The sequence below is a fragment of the Hoplias malabaricus genome, chromosome 3, assembly GCF_029633855.1.
Source record: "Hoplias malabaricus isolate fHopMal1 chromosome 3, fHopMal1.hap1, whole genome shotgun sequence".
NCBI classification, from domain to species: Eukaryota; Metazoa; Chordata; class Actinopteri; order Characiformes; family Erythrinidae; genus Hoplias; species Hoplias malabaricus.
The window spans coordinates 6,107,610-6,122,882 of NC_089802.1; the positions used below are offsets into that span (position 1 = coordinate 6,107,610).

Sequence of the window (15,273 nt, forward strand, 5' to 3'; positions counted from 1 at the left end):
AAACGAGTCTAAAGCCTATCCTTTATTAGGTGTAAAAGGAAAGCGTATTTTTTTCCCTTTAAGGAGCCCAGGACACATTTTCCTAAAATATCTGACTCGTTCGGTTTTTTTTATTTTATTTTAATGGGAACTTTCGGGAAAAATCCGTCTCCATCTAGAGGCTGCGTGACGTCACTGAGGGGGCGTTACCCATGGTGGACTGTAGTGGCCTGCAGGTGTTACGTTAGTCTTCTCATCTCAGATCACCATCATTCTCACACTGCGGTGAAAGGCAGAAAAAAAAGGCCGTAAAGCTGCAAGATCTGAGCTCAGTCGGAGTGTGAATGCGAACGAAAACAGCGGAGGAACACAATGGCCCTCAACCAGAACCATTCCGAGTCCGGAGGAGTCATCATCAACAACAGTGAGAGGTAGATAACACACACAGCACAGGGAAATAAAACAGTTAAAAAAGCGGTTAGATTAAGGTCTTCTGTGTGGGCCAGTTGTCCTCACGCCAAGAAGAGAGATGTCGACGTTTAATTTTTAAAGCGTAATACTACACAGAGGTTTTTGTTGTTTGAATTTAAGTTACCGTTAAACACCTTAAAGTGTGCAGCAGTTAAATAGTCTGACTTCAGCACCGCATCTCGATCCAACTGTCATTTTCCTGTTTTCCTTTCAATAAAGCTCTTAAATTGTAGCGCGACGTTATTTAGAGCTGACATACTATATCATACCAGCTGATATATCACTAGCAAACTCTACATACCTTTAAAAAGCGTCTGTAGCTGTTCTTATATTTAGTTTGTATCAAGTTATATTCCGTCAGATAGTCAATATTTGCCCTGAGACATCATATTAAACGTTTGTGTACATGGATCGAAATGTACTGAAGCGATAGAAATTATGTATTTGTTGTTCTGTATACGTCACATAACGAGAGATTGTGAACACACCCAGGCCATGTTCATAGAGTCACAGCAGAGACTGGGTCACGGAGTCAATAAGCCTCTTAACTCTTTTCTAAAAGTGAAACCCTTAATTCTTGCCTCACTTTTACAAGACTGTGTTAATTACCATTGATTGACACAAATAGTACTCTAAGTGACTTCATTGTTTAACGTTAGATTTGACTACAACATGTCTTCTAGGAGACAGAATATCATATATATATATATATAAATCTGTTGTCCATATGTTTCTCTGCATATATTTCCAGCCCATTTTCATTATTTCCTTTAACGTTCAGGATCCAGACACCTCAGCGCTGCAGCATGGATGTGTGTTAATGTGTGTTCCACTGATGTGAGTGGATCAGAGACAGCAGTGCTGCTGGAGTTTTTAAACACCTCAGTGTAACATTGGTCATTGGTGCTCTTCACTCTGTGAATATTTTTAAATAATATAGCTCTACCAAAATAACACCTGGCCAAAAAAAGAAATATTCTGTTCTCCTTCCTGATCAAAGCAACTTTTGAAGCCATGACAACACCTCTAGTGAATCTAAGCAGATTGTTTTTCTCTCTCATCAGTGTCCTGATGTCCTATGAGAATGTGGAGCTGGTGTTCAGTGATGCAGACCGTTTACCGGACTTGTTTAAGAAGAGCAAGAAGGGCAGCATCTATCTTACACCATACAGGGTGGGTTTGAGAACAGAAGCCACACCTTCTCAGACTCAGATTTTGGACCGATCTTAAGTACAATTTTATCACATTTATATTCATATAAAACGTTTTCTGGAACTCTCAAATATGGCAGATTCATTCAATCAGTTTCTGCCGTCTCATCATGTTGAGGATATAAAATGGGTCTAAGTCACTAGCAGATCACTAACAATGCCTATGTTGAGGGAAATCATGTAATACATTATAAATGTGGAATTCACATTTAAGTATTTGTTGCCATAGCAATTACAAACAATAAGTATGATTTAAATAACATAAAAACTATTATTTATAAAAAATAATAATAATAATCCTAATAAATCATGCTATATCATTGTTCACCATGAAATGTAGACTGGGTAATTGACAAGATGCTGTTTCTACCCCACCCCCTTCCTTTATTAAAAGCCTAGTAAGTGTATATTGTGACTCTAAGTATTGTGTGTTGTTTTCTTGAAGGTGATATTTGTGACAAAGGGGAAGGATGCTCTACAGTCTTTCATGATGCCGTTCTACCTGATGAAGGGTTGCGAGGTCAAACAGCCTGTGCTTGGCGCCAACTACATCAAGGGCGCAGTGAATGCTGAACCTGGGGGTACGAACTTAGTGTTTGTTGTTCTATCTCTTTCAGTCAAAATGCTGGAGTTGAAGGTAAATTAATTTTCTGTCTAAGTTCTGATGTTCCCGGAGGAGCTCAGTTATATTTTGCGTTTCTTTTTTTATATGCACCTGCAGGGAATGTGCATCTGAATAATTAAGCACTTTCTGAAATTGTGGAATGCATCCAATATTTGTATATTTCCTCTTTAAATAAACCCTATGGAATTGCTCAGCTAATTATTACCCCTATGACTGTTGACTCAGGTTTGTTGGAGTAGCACAAAGCTTAAAATGTCTAAGGGTACAGTGAATAATGAGCTCAGCTGCAGTTATAGAGCTTGGTGGAAAGAGTGATTTAATCAGTGTCAATTGGCCAGCCATTATCTAAACTGCATCAGTCAGCAAATATACTTCTGGTGGATCATAAAACATTGCCTTCAGTTTCAATTTCATTAAATGTAAAATCTAGCAGTAAATGTCTTGATAAAAATAATACATGATATTGTTAAAGTGCAGTGAAATCATATTGTTGTGTTTTTGTTTTGTAGGTGGTTGGGAGGGGTCTGCCAATTTTAAGCTGATCTTTATTGCTGGAGGAGCTATTGAGTTTGGGCAATACATGCTCCAGGTGGCAGCTCAGGGTAATTTTCCTTTCTGCGTATCTTCATTGTTGCAGTATCAGTAATTAATGACCTAAACAGCGCCTCTGCTGCTGCAGGTGTGATCCTGTGTGTATGAGCAGTGACTAATAAGCAAATATATAGTTTGTTGTTATTTAAATTATTGCTTAAATCTTCCTCTGTTGAAACCCACCAGGTTCTCAGAACGTCCTCTGTGCAGTTTTATTAATGACTTTTTTATTGTTAAGATTTAATTATTTTATTTCTCTTATGACTGCTCATGGTTTAAATGGCATCATGTTTGGGGTTGTATTATTTTAGTTTCTATTTTGAATGAACACTTATGAGTCCTGCTCCGGTTGACTGTCTGTGAGGAGTGTGGTGTGTTCTCCCTGTGTCTGTGTGGGTTTCCTCCGGGTGACTGTCTGTGAGGAGTGTGGTGTGTTCTCCCTGTGTCTGCGTGGGTTTCCTCCAGGTGACTGTCTGTGAGGAGTATGGTGTGTTCTCCCTGTGTCTGTGTGGGTTTCCTCCGGGTGACTGTCTGTAAGGAGTGTGGTGTGTTCTCCCTGTGTCTGCGTGGGTTTCCTCCAGGTGACTGTCTGTGAGGAGTGTGGTGTGTTCTCCCTGTGTCTGCATGGTAGGTTTCCTCCGGGTGACTGTCTGTGAGGAGTGTGGTGTGTTCTCCCTGTGTCTGCGTGGGTTTCCTCCAGGTGACTGTCTGTGAGGAGTGTGGTGTGTTCTCCCTGTGTCTGTGTGGGTTTCCTCCAGGTGACTGTCTGTGAGGAGTATGGTGTGTTCTCCCTGTGTCTGTGTGGGTTTCCTCCGGGTGACTGTCTGTGAGGAGTGTGGTGTGTTCTCCCTGTGTCTGCGTGGGTTTCCTCCAGGTGACTGTCTGTGAGGAGTGTGGTGTGTTCTCCCTGTGTCTGCATGGTAGGTTTCCTCCGGGTGCTCCGGTTTCCTCCCACGGTCCAAAAACACACGTTGGTAGGTGGATTGGCGACTCAAATGTGTCCGTAGGTGTAAGTGTGTGAGTGAATGTGTGTGTGTGTGTGTTGCCCTGTGAAGTACTGGTGCCCCCTTCAGGGTTTATTCCCACCTTGCGCCCAATGATTCCAGGTAGGCTCTGGACCCACCGCGACCCTGAACTGGATAAGCGCTTACAGACAATGAATGAATGAATGAACATTATTTTTACTGTTTAGTTGGTCCTAAAGTTTTGAAAGGCCATGGTTTCCAATTCTCATTCCTAAATTTAGAAAATATAATCAGTCTACAGTGTTTTCCATTTATTTACTGAATAGCTCAAAGTATATGCCTTGGTTTATTTTCTTTTAATAACAACATTTGTTTTAATAAATGTGATTATTTGACCTGTTGCTCTTCCTAGCCTCCAGAGGGCAGCCTGTGACTGGTAATGTTGGATGTTCATACATGGCAAATGGAGCATATGCCTATCCACCTCCCCCTCCAGCTAACGGAATCTACTCCACTGGACCACCACCTCCTGGCTATGCCTACCCTGGACCACCACCTCCAGGTAATGCATTACTAGTGAAGAAAGATTGCTGTTATTTATAGACATTAATTATGTCTGCTTATGCGCACTGAGAAGGAATTTAATGAAGACTAAAAATATAAACAGCTGTTGTATATCTGCATGGAAACCAGGACCTGGATAATTAAAGTCAGTGTTTCAGTTTTCCTGACAGAAGGTCTGAATTATGGAGGTATTTAATAAGATGCTGTTACATTTTTCCTGATGTATGTTTTTTTTGGTGTACACATTATAATACTGTTGAGAAGGTTGATCGTATTTGATATGTAACTCAATAAGGTCCTTGTATTGTTTTCTTTTTGGCGTCTAATCAGGTGCGTTCTATCCCAATCCTACTGGTTTGGATGGTCCAGCAGCCTACATGCCTCCTCCTCCTTACTCTGCCTCAATGGCCCAGGCCCCTCTAGACCCAGACCTACCCCGGACTCCTGCAGGTCAGGACCACAGATTGATTGTTTATATGATGTCCTGAGAACCATCCTGTAATGGCCTGGTACCCTATACATTCTGTGTGCTCTCCATGTTTAGTCATATAACATTGTTTGCAATGCGATGTAGTTTTAAGAAGCATTTCAGACTTTAAAACTGCTTTTTGAATGAGGCACAGAGCAGGGCAGCCACTTGGAACGAGAATTAATTTACAAAAATCAATTACAAAATCACAATAACAAAACATTGTTTAATTCTAAGGGGAAAAACAGAACATAGAATATATTCTTGTAAAAACACAAACGAGCGAGTTCCGTACATACAAACAAACATCCTAATAGACCTCAGGGCTAAATATAATGTTGGGTTTGCTTGATGTCAGTTGACCTCGGTGGAAGAACTTGTGTAGATTGATATTAGAGAGTAACTGTGCTTTTTCTAAGCTTATGTGGAACGATGCTTCAGTAGATGCATTGTACACTAACATAATGTATCTTTGTCTTATTCTCTAAGCGGAGGCAAAGGCAGCGGAGGCAGCAGCTAGTGCAAGCTCCACCTCCCTGACATCAACTCATGTTTATCTGCCAGAAGTGAGTTTTATCTCCAGTATTTGATATACAAGCATTCACTAATTTACTGCACTGTACTAAATTTCCATGGCACATTTTTTATACACAGTGCACACACACACACACACACACAATGGCATCTGCATTTGCAATTAAACGTCCAACATTTCTGTAATGAAAACATTCATGGAATGAACCAGCTGCATTTTCTTATGACATAAGTGATGGATATTAATTTAAAAAATACAAAATATCCAAATGAAAGTTGTTTAAAAGAAAATGTCCCGATTATTATTATTTTTTTATGTATTTAGATAATAATCTAACGGTCTGTTTACCCCCCCCCCCCATCTTGTAGGACAAGCCCCCGCCTTACTCACCACCTGATGACAAGAAGAAACAATAAACATTTGACCAGCAGTTCCACAGCCAGCCCTCAGTCTTCTCTTTCACACTCATGTTCTTAATAGCAGAATTTCATTCCATTAGCTCGACTAACTGTGTCCTCCTGTAAGGCCACAAGCTGGAGCCTCCGCCAGGCGGTAACGAATTGCATTCCCAATATATAAATGTATGGTGGACAAGGAGAGGGACTTTAGGACTGTTAGCTGATCAGCAGTGAACTACAGGATTCCTTGATATTTCCAGTCATTCCAAGAAGTGCTGACTGTTCATGTAAATTATGTTAATTTTTCAGGTAGATGACTTATTTGGACCTGGCACAACTGGCCATTTGTAAAAGAAACAGGACAACTTTTATCAGGGAATGTGGGAACAGGAGGCCTGGATAGAGAGTATAAGAAATACTTAACATTACTGTTCTTATTCTGGTGTTAGAGTCAAGCCATTTCACCTGTGCTGTTTCTGATGTGTGTCTTAACTCAAAAACACTTTGGCCAAAGCGCTATACTGTGTGCATAGCACGTGTGGATCTGCAGCACCACCACATTTGGTCCTTTTAGGCTTTGCCAGTTGTCATTCTCTTCTGAAGCATTTCTTCCGCTTTAGAGCATGACGCAATCTAATGTGGCACTTTAACTTTTTCATGCATAAGTACAATCCCCAAGCTACTCCTTGTGTGCAAGTACTATTTATTGTTGTATATTTTAATTTATTACTTAATTTATTTCAATGATAAACCAATGTGTAACCAATCCAGCATGGTCTCAGCTGTAATATCTAACATGAAATGGATTGTATTTTATTAAAATGATCATGTATCAGTTGAAAGATTGTTATTGCAGGGTTTTTAAACTTTGGGTTCCACCTTTCACAACATTACATTCTCTCCCGGGAATTTATCAGTGTGTGTGTTCTTTTACTTTAAAATGACATTTATAAAACTAAGACTTCTATGAATACAATAACATTACACAGAATTTCAAAGTAACATGATTTAATGATGACTTCCTATGCTCCTCTCAGACGGTCACATTTAAAATGCAGCAGATGTTCCTTGATCCCAGAGGTTCCACACTTCTATATACATTGATTCATTATCTGTAAGCGCTTATCCAGTTCAGGCGGGGCGGGAATACACCCTGGAGGGGGCACCAGTCCTTCACAGGGCAACACACATTCACACCTACAGAGTCGCCAATCCACCTACCAACGTGACCGTGGGAGGAAACCCACGCAGACACGGGGAGAACACACCACACTCCTCACAGACAGTCACCCGGAGGAAACCCATGCAGACACAGGGAAAACACACCACACTCCTCACAGACAGTCACCCGGAGGAAACTCACGCAGACACAGGGAGAACACACCACACTCCTCACCGACAGGCACCCGGAGGAAACCCACGCAGACACAGGGAGAACACACCACACTCCTCACAGACAGTCACCCGGAGGAAACCCACGCCGACACAGAGAGAACACACCACACTCCTCACAGACAGTCACCCGGAGGAAACCCACGCCGACACAGAGAGAACACACCACACTCCTCACAGACAGTCACCTGGAGGAAACCCACGCAGACACAGGGAGAACACACCACACTCCTCACAGAAAGTCACCCGGAGCGTGAATCGAACCCACAACCTCCAGGCCCCTGGAGCTGTGTGACTGCAACACTACCTGCTGCGCCACCGTGTCGCCCGCTTCTATATTCAGGATTTTCTATATTCAAGTCCAAAAACTACATGTTAATAACAGATGGGGTGGAGTCAAATGTTAGGTGAGGGGCTCAGGGCTCATACTACCACTGTTTAATTTCATATAGTTAATGTGTTCACGTATTGCTTCACATTTGACCAACATTCTGTATGAACTCATTCTCTCACAGAATGACACCTAATATAAACATAATGTGAACTGGGTTAAAGTACAGTTTGTACATAATTACAGGTGTAGGGATTAGACTTACTGATAGAGTGACCAAAGGAAATCTGGCAACCTGAAGACACGACATGCCTTTGAAAACTACATGCAGTTGTTGACAAGTCGGTTCAAATCAGACTTTTTAACATAAACTTTAAAGCACAATGCAATTAATTAAACCAAAATCCAGTTCTATAACACCTACATACTGCACATCATGTTTTCACTGTTTCAAAACAGTTCTGTAACAATTTAAAGCCCTTAAAACACTTCCTCCAGAACTAGTTTGGGGGAACAATGTTTCAAAACACCTTTCAAACATCCAAATAGGTAACTGTTGCATAAAATGTACAAATTGTCAGGTATATGCAAAATGAATGCCAAATACATCACATCAAATCTAGTTTAACCAGGAGGGCATACAGGTATGGATTTTCACTAAAAAAAGGGATGGGGCTAAAGGTTAGTGTACAATTTCTTGACATTTCCACAATGTTCACACAAATAAGTGCCTGATGTCTTTAGCAGGGTTTGTGCTGAGATGACCGCTCACATATTTCAGTTTTTAGCTCAAAGAATTACAATGTACATTGAGTGTCATAAAAATCCACCATCAAGTATCAAAGAAGCCATTAGTCGGTCAAGCTGCTTCACCATAGTAGTGCATAATGCTTTACTTAGTCTCTCCAGTGAAAGTCTGGGTTTCAGTGGGTTTCTAGGATCAGTGTGGGTGGATTAGTGATCCTGATACACCAAAAAGCTGACTGCTGCCATTCACAGTTTCATATTTTCCATCATCAGCAACCCAAAGGTTATATTCACATTTAAGTGCTATTGTTCAGTTCCAGTTTCCTGCTCAGATTTGATGTTTCTGCCTTAAAATGTCACTGAGTTTAATTGTAAGGTGACAATTTGATTTGTGGTACTTAATTTGTCAAAATAGCTTCATTCCACAGAGTTTTAACCACCCCCTCAACGGTGTTCGGAAACTCTAATAGGCGTCTTGCCTGTGACGTAGATGGTGGACAACAACTCTAGAAGCTGCACTTAATTTAATGCAAAATGACGAAAAGGTGTGTTGTTTTTGGCTGCAATCATTCAATGTACAGTGGGACATCTGTGAACAAATGGCCCAAAGATCCCAAAATATCCAGAAAATGGACTAAATTTGTCTTAAACTTTAAACGGGCACTTTGGAAAGGACCATCCGCTCACTCCGTTATCTGTAGCTCATTTCACTGGCGCTTTTCCAACAATATGGGCATGTAAGGACACCAACGAAAGGTGTTCAAGAGCCTCTGTAACATGGAGGTAAACAGGGTAAGGACACTCACTTCGCCTGTTTTAGTTGGTGTTAGTTAACGTTAGCTTGACTCGCTAAACTCGGTGGCTCAGATTATACTCGGCTACGTAGCTGCATTACGGAGGTTTATAGTGTCGGATGAATTCGAGTTCGACTTCGATCACATTTACAAGAATAACGGTACCTCTACATTTGAGTTTAGCTTATTGCTAGGCTATTGTCATGAATAATGTTGGTTATTTAGCTGGATACTGTCATAACAGTCAGTCATAACGGTGTTTTACCGCGGCGTTGTTCAGCTGTTGTCCACCAGTGACGTCACGTTGCGTTCAAGAATTTCCGTAGAGAGCTCGGGTTTTTCCGTCAATTTAATAAAATTGTCAGTTTTAAAGCAAATTAAGCAGCTATTTTCATTTTAATTCATACTTATATCTGTCAGTAACTACAATAATGTGAAATATTCATGGAGGTCCATTAAGTGGTGCTTAGCCTTTAATTACTGACAAGCAGCTCTATGCCTCCCTCTGGTGGTCGAGCGTGGCTTAGCAACAGCCACAGGTCTGAAAAAATGTAACGTTATGTAGTTACAATATCATGTCAAAATCTTTGCATGCGTAAAAAAATATGTACTTATGGTCAATAAACTACAGAAGCTCAAAACTGAGATTATGAGTAGATAATTGCTAAAAAAGTGTCATTGACATTGAGGAAATTTGGCTGATATTTTAACCTTTTATATAATGATTTATTTATTGTACTCTGTAAGATAACATTCTGGTGACTGAACACAGATCGTGTACCTGCATTTTATAAATACTACATCTCAGAATTGGCAGTTATAAATGAAAACAACTGATCAGTTTCAAGCTACAATTCCCCTGCTGTTTTAAGCCTAGATTTGTATTCAACAAGCTCTAAAAAATGTTTTGTAATTTGTGCATCAACATTTTAATGTGAAATTATCTAAATAATTTCCTGCTGAAAAGAGAAAATGTGAAACTGTGCGTGTACCTGCTTGTGCCTGACTTCTTCAGCCAAGGTCTTTACGAAGCTGAAGCCTTAATTTTGCAGCTATGCTACAGCCTCCCAGAATGCTGTTTAAGTCCAGATTTAATGAACAATATCTTGTGGCTCAGGGTGGGCAGAGAGTGACGCTGACTCCCTCTCCAATCCAGCAGGCAGGGAAAAGCTCATGGGAGAAGGCGCAGTGGAAGGCATGCAGCCGCACCTGGCCCTCTCCATAGTAAGTGAGAGTTCCGGCTTCGTAGTCCAGCAGCATACCAATACGAAGAGGCTGCGTGTGCAACTGCAGCTGACAAGCTACAGCCTCCCTGCGTCCAGCGTGCCAGGCGGCCAGCTGCCTCTCGTCCAGCTGCAGACTCCATGACAGTTCGTTCATCCCCAGCATGCAGATCTTACTCTTGTCCTTGCGAGGGATAGCCTGGTACGTAACCCCCACATATGCCCATGGCTTGGACACCTCCAACTCCCAGTAGTGACGACCGTGGGTGAAGTTCTCGAAGCACAGAACCTGCCAGGTGTGGTCAAATCGAGCCTCGTGAGCTGGGACGGGACGTGGTCCAGATGTTAGGTGCTCCGCACGCCGGTTGCTCTGAGAGAGGAGAAGATGGGCATTGGCCGTGCGAGGGTCAAAGGTCAGGGAACATCGGTCTGTGACGAGAGATATGAAAACACTTAATTCTTGTACATTTACAAAGGTATTTCAATAAACAATGAAAGCCTGTGGTAAGTAGGACACTGTAACAATTGTTTACATGCACTGAGGCCTTCCTTTCCTGCTGCATAAGACGGAGTGGCAGGACTGGGCACCACAGCAAGCACTGGTCTTTTGTCCTGAGGAGAGCCTGGAAGAATAATACAACTAGTTTATCTTTAATAGACGTGTAAAAACTGTAGACATGTTAGTTTTGTGAATTGAACTGTCTCCTAACCTTCCTTGTCATGGCCTACGACTGCATACACAGCTTTATCGAGGTCTTCACACACCAATTTAGAGACCCGAGACAGCACGTCTGTGACTGGATTAAGTTTTTCTTGTACATTCACAGTAACATCTACAGGAACCTCACCCATCTGAGGGACCCCCACCAGCCTGGAGTCCTGTTCAGACATACAGTTAACGTAAGAACATTATTAATATGACGGCGATTATACGAATATATTACGAACAGTATATATTAAACAAACAAGGTTGCATAAATGTCAGTAACTGGTTCAGTAGGTTCAGTAAGTGCATGAGCTACACCACATACTGAATATACAGAGGTATGGAATAAACATAGCTGTAATCAATGTATATTAATGCATTACACAGTAATATGTGTGATCTCATTCATTTATTCATTGTGTTAATGGGCACAAGCCTGCCCTAAATTGCTCCGTTACCTGAATAAGCTGGCAGTCAGGGAGAGCATATAGACTACTGATTTGCTCCTCTAGCTCCAGAAGCTGTCGAGCTTTCTCCTGCAGTTCACTGAGTCGAGCCTCGGCCTGGGCCAGTGCACTGACTTCCTGCTGCTCCACAAAGCTCTGTGTCATCTCCTGCTTCTCCACCAGCACCTTCAGTAGCTGTGAAAACTTTGCACTCACCCACTGAGAAGTCTGCTGGAGTGACACCTGAAACAAAAACAGCAGCAAAGACACTGGCAGCTTAGTATAACAGTTTTTATTAGGGATGCACCGATTCTGATAATTTGGGGCGATACGATAACCAATCATTTTATATTTTTGTATTTAAAGCAAATTCACATTAGATCAAAGCAAAACAAATAATTTTTATCATAGGTTGTCAAAGGACAAACATTTTCTTTACTATTTGTACATTTCTGTACTTTAAAATATGACCTTTTCTAAAAACCTATATTGTTTTAGTTGTAGTTTATATTTTTATCAAAGGTTTACTGCTGGTTCTACATTAATGGTTTCTAGAGGGGCACTAAATAGTGCAGCATTAGGTTTGTTTTGGAGCGCGAAAGAGAGAGCGGCATAAACAGGCCCAGAGCGAGCGAGGGAGAGAGAGTGTTTGAGCGTCAGTAATAAATTCAGACTCTGAATGACTCTAAATCTATTTTCATGTGTTCATGCGCCCTTCACTGTGGTGGTTGAGAGTATCTTTCTGTCGTTAACCTGCTGTGTGTGTGTGTGTTTACACCGCTATCTGTTTGAGCGTCGCTGATATTTTAAATTTGTTTTCTCCATTGAGAATTTTAATCCCAGAGACTGTTCTCTGCATCCATCCATCCATCAATCATCTGTAAGCGCTTATCCAATTCAGGGTCGCGGTGGGTCCAGAGCCTACCTGAAATCATTGGGCGCAAGGCGGGAATACACCCTGGAGGGGGCGCCAGTCCTTCACAGGGCATCACACACACTCACACCTACGGACACTTTTGAATCGCCAATCAACCTACCAACGTGTGTTTTTGGACTGTGGGAGGAAACCGGAGCACCTGGAGGAAACCCACGCGAACACAGGGAGAACACACCAACTCCTCACAGACAGTCACCCGGAGGAAACCCACGCAGACACAGGGAGAACACACCACACTCCTCACAGACAGTCACCCGGAGGAAACCCACGCAGACACAGGGAGAACACACCACACTCCCCACAGACAGTCACCCGGAGGAAACCCACGCAGACACAGGGAGAAAACACCACACTCCCCACAGACAGTCACCCGGAGGAAACCCATGCGGACACAGGGAGAACACACCACACTCCCCACAGACAGTCACCCAGAGGAAACCCACGCAGACACAGGGAGAACACACCACACTCCCCACAGACAGTCACCCGGAGGAAACCCACGCAGACACACCAGTAGAAAACACCACACTCCTCACAGACAGTCACCCGGAGTGGGAATCGAACCCAAAACCTCCCCTGGAGCTGTGTGACTGCGACACTACCTGCTGCACCACCGTGCCCCTGTTCTCTGCAGAAAATGTGAAATGCATCCACATTGTCTGACATAGTTGTGTATTTACAGGCGTCAGTGCATATGCGCAAGCACAAAAGAGGTGCCAAGTTATCGGTTGTAAGATCGGTTTCATATTCCAGTATTGGACCGATAACAATAACCAAAAAATCCACATATCTGCAAATAACATATCAGCCACCGTGCATCACTAGTTTTTATAGTTATGGTGTGCTACAGAGTGAGACTGCAGTAGGCATCTGTTGGCTCCACTGATGCTTTCCGAGCCGCTTGTGACTAAATGTGGCATTCAGTAAAAGCCTTGTTTTGATTTTTAACATATCCATGAAGCTGATTTCTTGCCTTAGCTTTAGCAATGTTTTCACTGAGCTCCTCAATGTTCCGCTCTGTATCCTCTCTGCACTTTCTGACGTCCATTCCCTTCTTCTTTAGTCCGGCCTGTTAAATGAAAAAGTAACATGCAAAAAGACATTCAATCATAAGCTTAAAGAATATTTAAATGGATGTTTATTACACTTCATAATGTTGTCATAAGATATAATTAAGACATAACTAAATTATAGAAGATTTCCCTTGTTTGATTCATTTAAACAAAGCCTAGTAAATCTGACTTTTCAGAATTTTGTGGCAGGAATATGCGGGTTACAAGTGAAATAATAGTAAGAAGAGATGCTACAGTGGGAGATGATACCTCTCGGCTGTTCCGCTCCTCCTCCACCAGGACCTTGTCATGGTTCTTGCACTCATTCACAGCACATGCACAACACACACATATGCCGTCGTTCGTGCAGTACATAACCAGGGGCTTTTGGTGCCGCTCACAGAACTGCTCAGGTCCCTGTCTGGCTGTGTCATCTCTACATGACGCACTAGTGTCTTTCATCACAGCACTGTTAGCAGTAGCTTCGGTCAGGAGAGACAGGGACACATTCCGTTTCAGTGTGGGCCTGCTGGAAAACGTCTCATTACAAACTGGGCAGTTGAATTCAGCAGGCATAGGTCCCTCTTTCTCTCTCTGATCCCAGAATCTGGATATGCAGACCTTGCAGAAAGTGTGGCCGCAGGGTATCGTCACTGGGTATTTAAAACGCTCCAAACAGATGATACAGGTCAGATTGTGTGCCTCCATCATAAATCTCGTTCACCTGGCAATGAAATGACAAGTCAAAGATGTGAAATGACACTCTCCTGAAGCTTGAAGCTTCACCACTCTAAATAAACAGGATGTCATGGGCAAGAAACCTAACACAGCATTTGCCCTCGTCTATGGTCAGAATTTGCTCTGAATAAAAGATGTACTCTATAAAGAAGCAATCATTTTAGGACACTAAATGCACCGCCACCACTCAACATCCACCTGGAATGAATGAAAATGTCTTTCCATCATTCAGAACAGTCAGATCGTCCATGCCTTAACAGTCACTGCACACCTGCACTTTAAATTTACATACGAGACACTAACTCTGGATTGGAGATGCTTTATCTCAATCTCTCAGTTACTTGACAAGTAATAGCTTTTTTTTTTCCAACAGAACATATGTTTATACGTGATGCTCAGGTGATACGAGTCACCTGTATTGGACTCCCTTTGATTGGATTCTGGCTGCTCTTGAGAGTAACCTGACATGATGTTAAAGAGTGAAATATGCGGTCAATATCTGAACATTTCTGCTTAGAAATTGCTCAGTGAAAAACACAGATTTTGAAAGCCTGTGTTTCTTTGGTGTGTATATATATATATATATATATATAAACAAACACACAAGAAACCAATCCTGTCAACTAGAGGGGCAAGGTTTTTCAGCTGCAGGTGAGTGATGGATAGGAAAGTGAAGACAGAGGCGGGGGCTATTTGCATATTTATAGATCTGTGCCTTCTAAATGAAGGCGAATTTTTAGTTATTATTGACAATAAGAAACTTTATTCTGGCGAACCGCTTCTATAGGTGTAATTCTGATGAACTAAGATGAGTTTTAGGGGTTTAATAAATGACCGGAGGGAGACTTTGAGCACTGGCTCTGTTACTGTATTGTACTGGTCTGAGAGCTGGCTAACACAGACACAAATAAAGAGCCGCAGCTTGCTTAGCGACAGTAAATGGCATCACAAAGACCCTGAGGGACACTTTCATTAGCTACTGTTTAAAAAGGCATGTCTTCCACAGATAATAACAGTGTCACGTACTCACCGCGCCTCTCCAAAACACTAGACCGATGCGCTGAAGAACTGAAGGAAATTCACACGCAGCCGCCGACGT

The 15,273-nt window shown here is 42.1% G+C and overlaps 2 protein-coding genes across 2 annotated transcripts; one reads left to right on the forward strand and one right to left on the reverse strand.

Annotated features, from left to right (window-relative positions):
• The first annotated feature begins 184 nt into the window (after positions 1–184).
• Positions 185–8,197, forward strand: wbp2 (WW domain binding protein 2). The gene is made up of 8 exons (XM_066664686.1): positions 185–410; positions 1,515–1,623; positions 2,107–2,242; positions 2,796–2,888; positions 4,255–4,404; positions 4,737–4,856; positions 5,365–5,441; positions 5,779–8,197. Exons 1-8 carry the CDS (start codon positions 352–354, stop codon positions 5,824–5,826), a joined length of 792 nt encoding a protein of 263 aa, XP_066520783.1. The 5' UTR covers positions 185–351; the 3' UTR covers positions 5,827–8,197.
• A 1,300-nt stretch (positions 8,198–9,497) lies between these two features.
• trim65 (tripartite motif containing 65) lies at positions 9,498–15,271 on the reverse strand. The gene is made up of 7 exons (XM_066665129.1): positions 15,205–15,271; positions 13,707–14,160; positions 13,358–13,453; positions 11,460–11,690; positions 11,006–11,174; positions 10,829–10,918; positions 9,498–10,724 (listed from the first exon to the last, which is right to left on the reverse strand). Exons 2-7 carry the CDS (start codon positions 14,145–14,147, stop codon positions 10,186–10,188), a joined length of 1,566 nt encoding a protein of 521 aa, XP_066521226.1. The 5' UTR covers positions 14,148–14,160; positions 15,205–15,271; the 3' UTR covers positions 9,498–10,185.
• Positions 15,272–15,273: the final 2 nt, after the last annotated feature.

Bases quoted from the DNA above. Each gene is read 5' to 3' on its own strand.
- wbp2 (XM_066664686.1), top strand. From the start codon at position 352: ATGGCCCTCAACCAGAACCATTCCGAGTCCGGAGGAGTCATCATCAAC. The intron at 4,405-4,736 runs GTAATGCATTAC...GCGTCTAATCAG, and splicing joins CCCTGGACCACCACCTCCAG to GTGCGTTCTATCCCAATCCT. The intron at 5,442-5,778 runs GTGAGTTTTATC...CCCATCTTGTAG, and splicing joins CTCATGTTTATCTGCCAGAA to GACAAGCCCCCGCCTTACTC.
- trim65 (XM_066665129.1), bottom strand. From the start codon at position 14,147: ATGATGGAGGCACACAATCTGACCTGTATCATCTGTTTGGAGCGTTTT. The intron at 11,691-13,357 runs GCAAGAAATCAG...TTTTTGTTTCAG, and splicing joins AAAACATTGCTAAAGCTAAG to GTGTCACTCCAGCAGACTTC. The intron at 10,725-10,828 runs GTAAACAATTGT...CTCTCGTCACAG, and splicing joins AAAGGAAGGCCTCAGTGCAT to ACCGATGTTCCCTGACCTTT.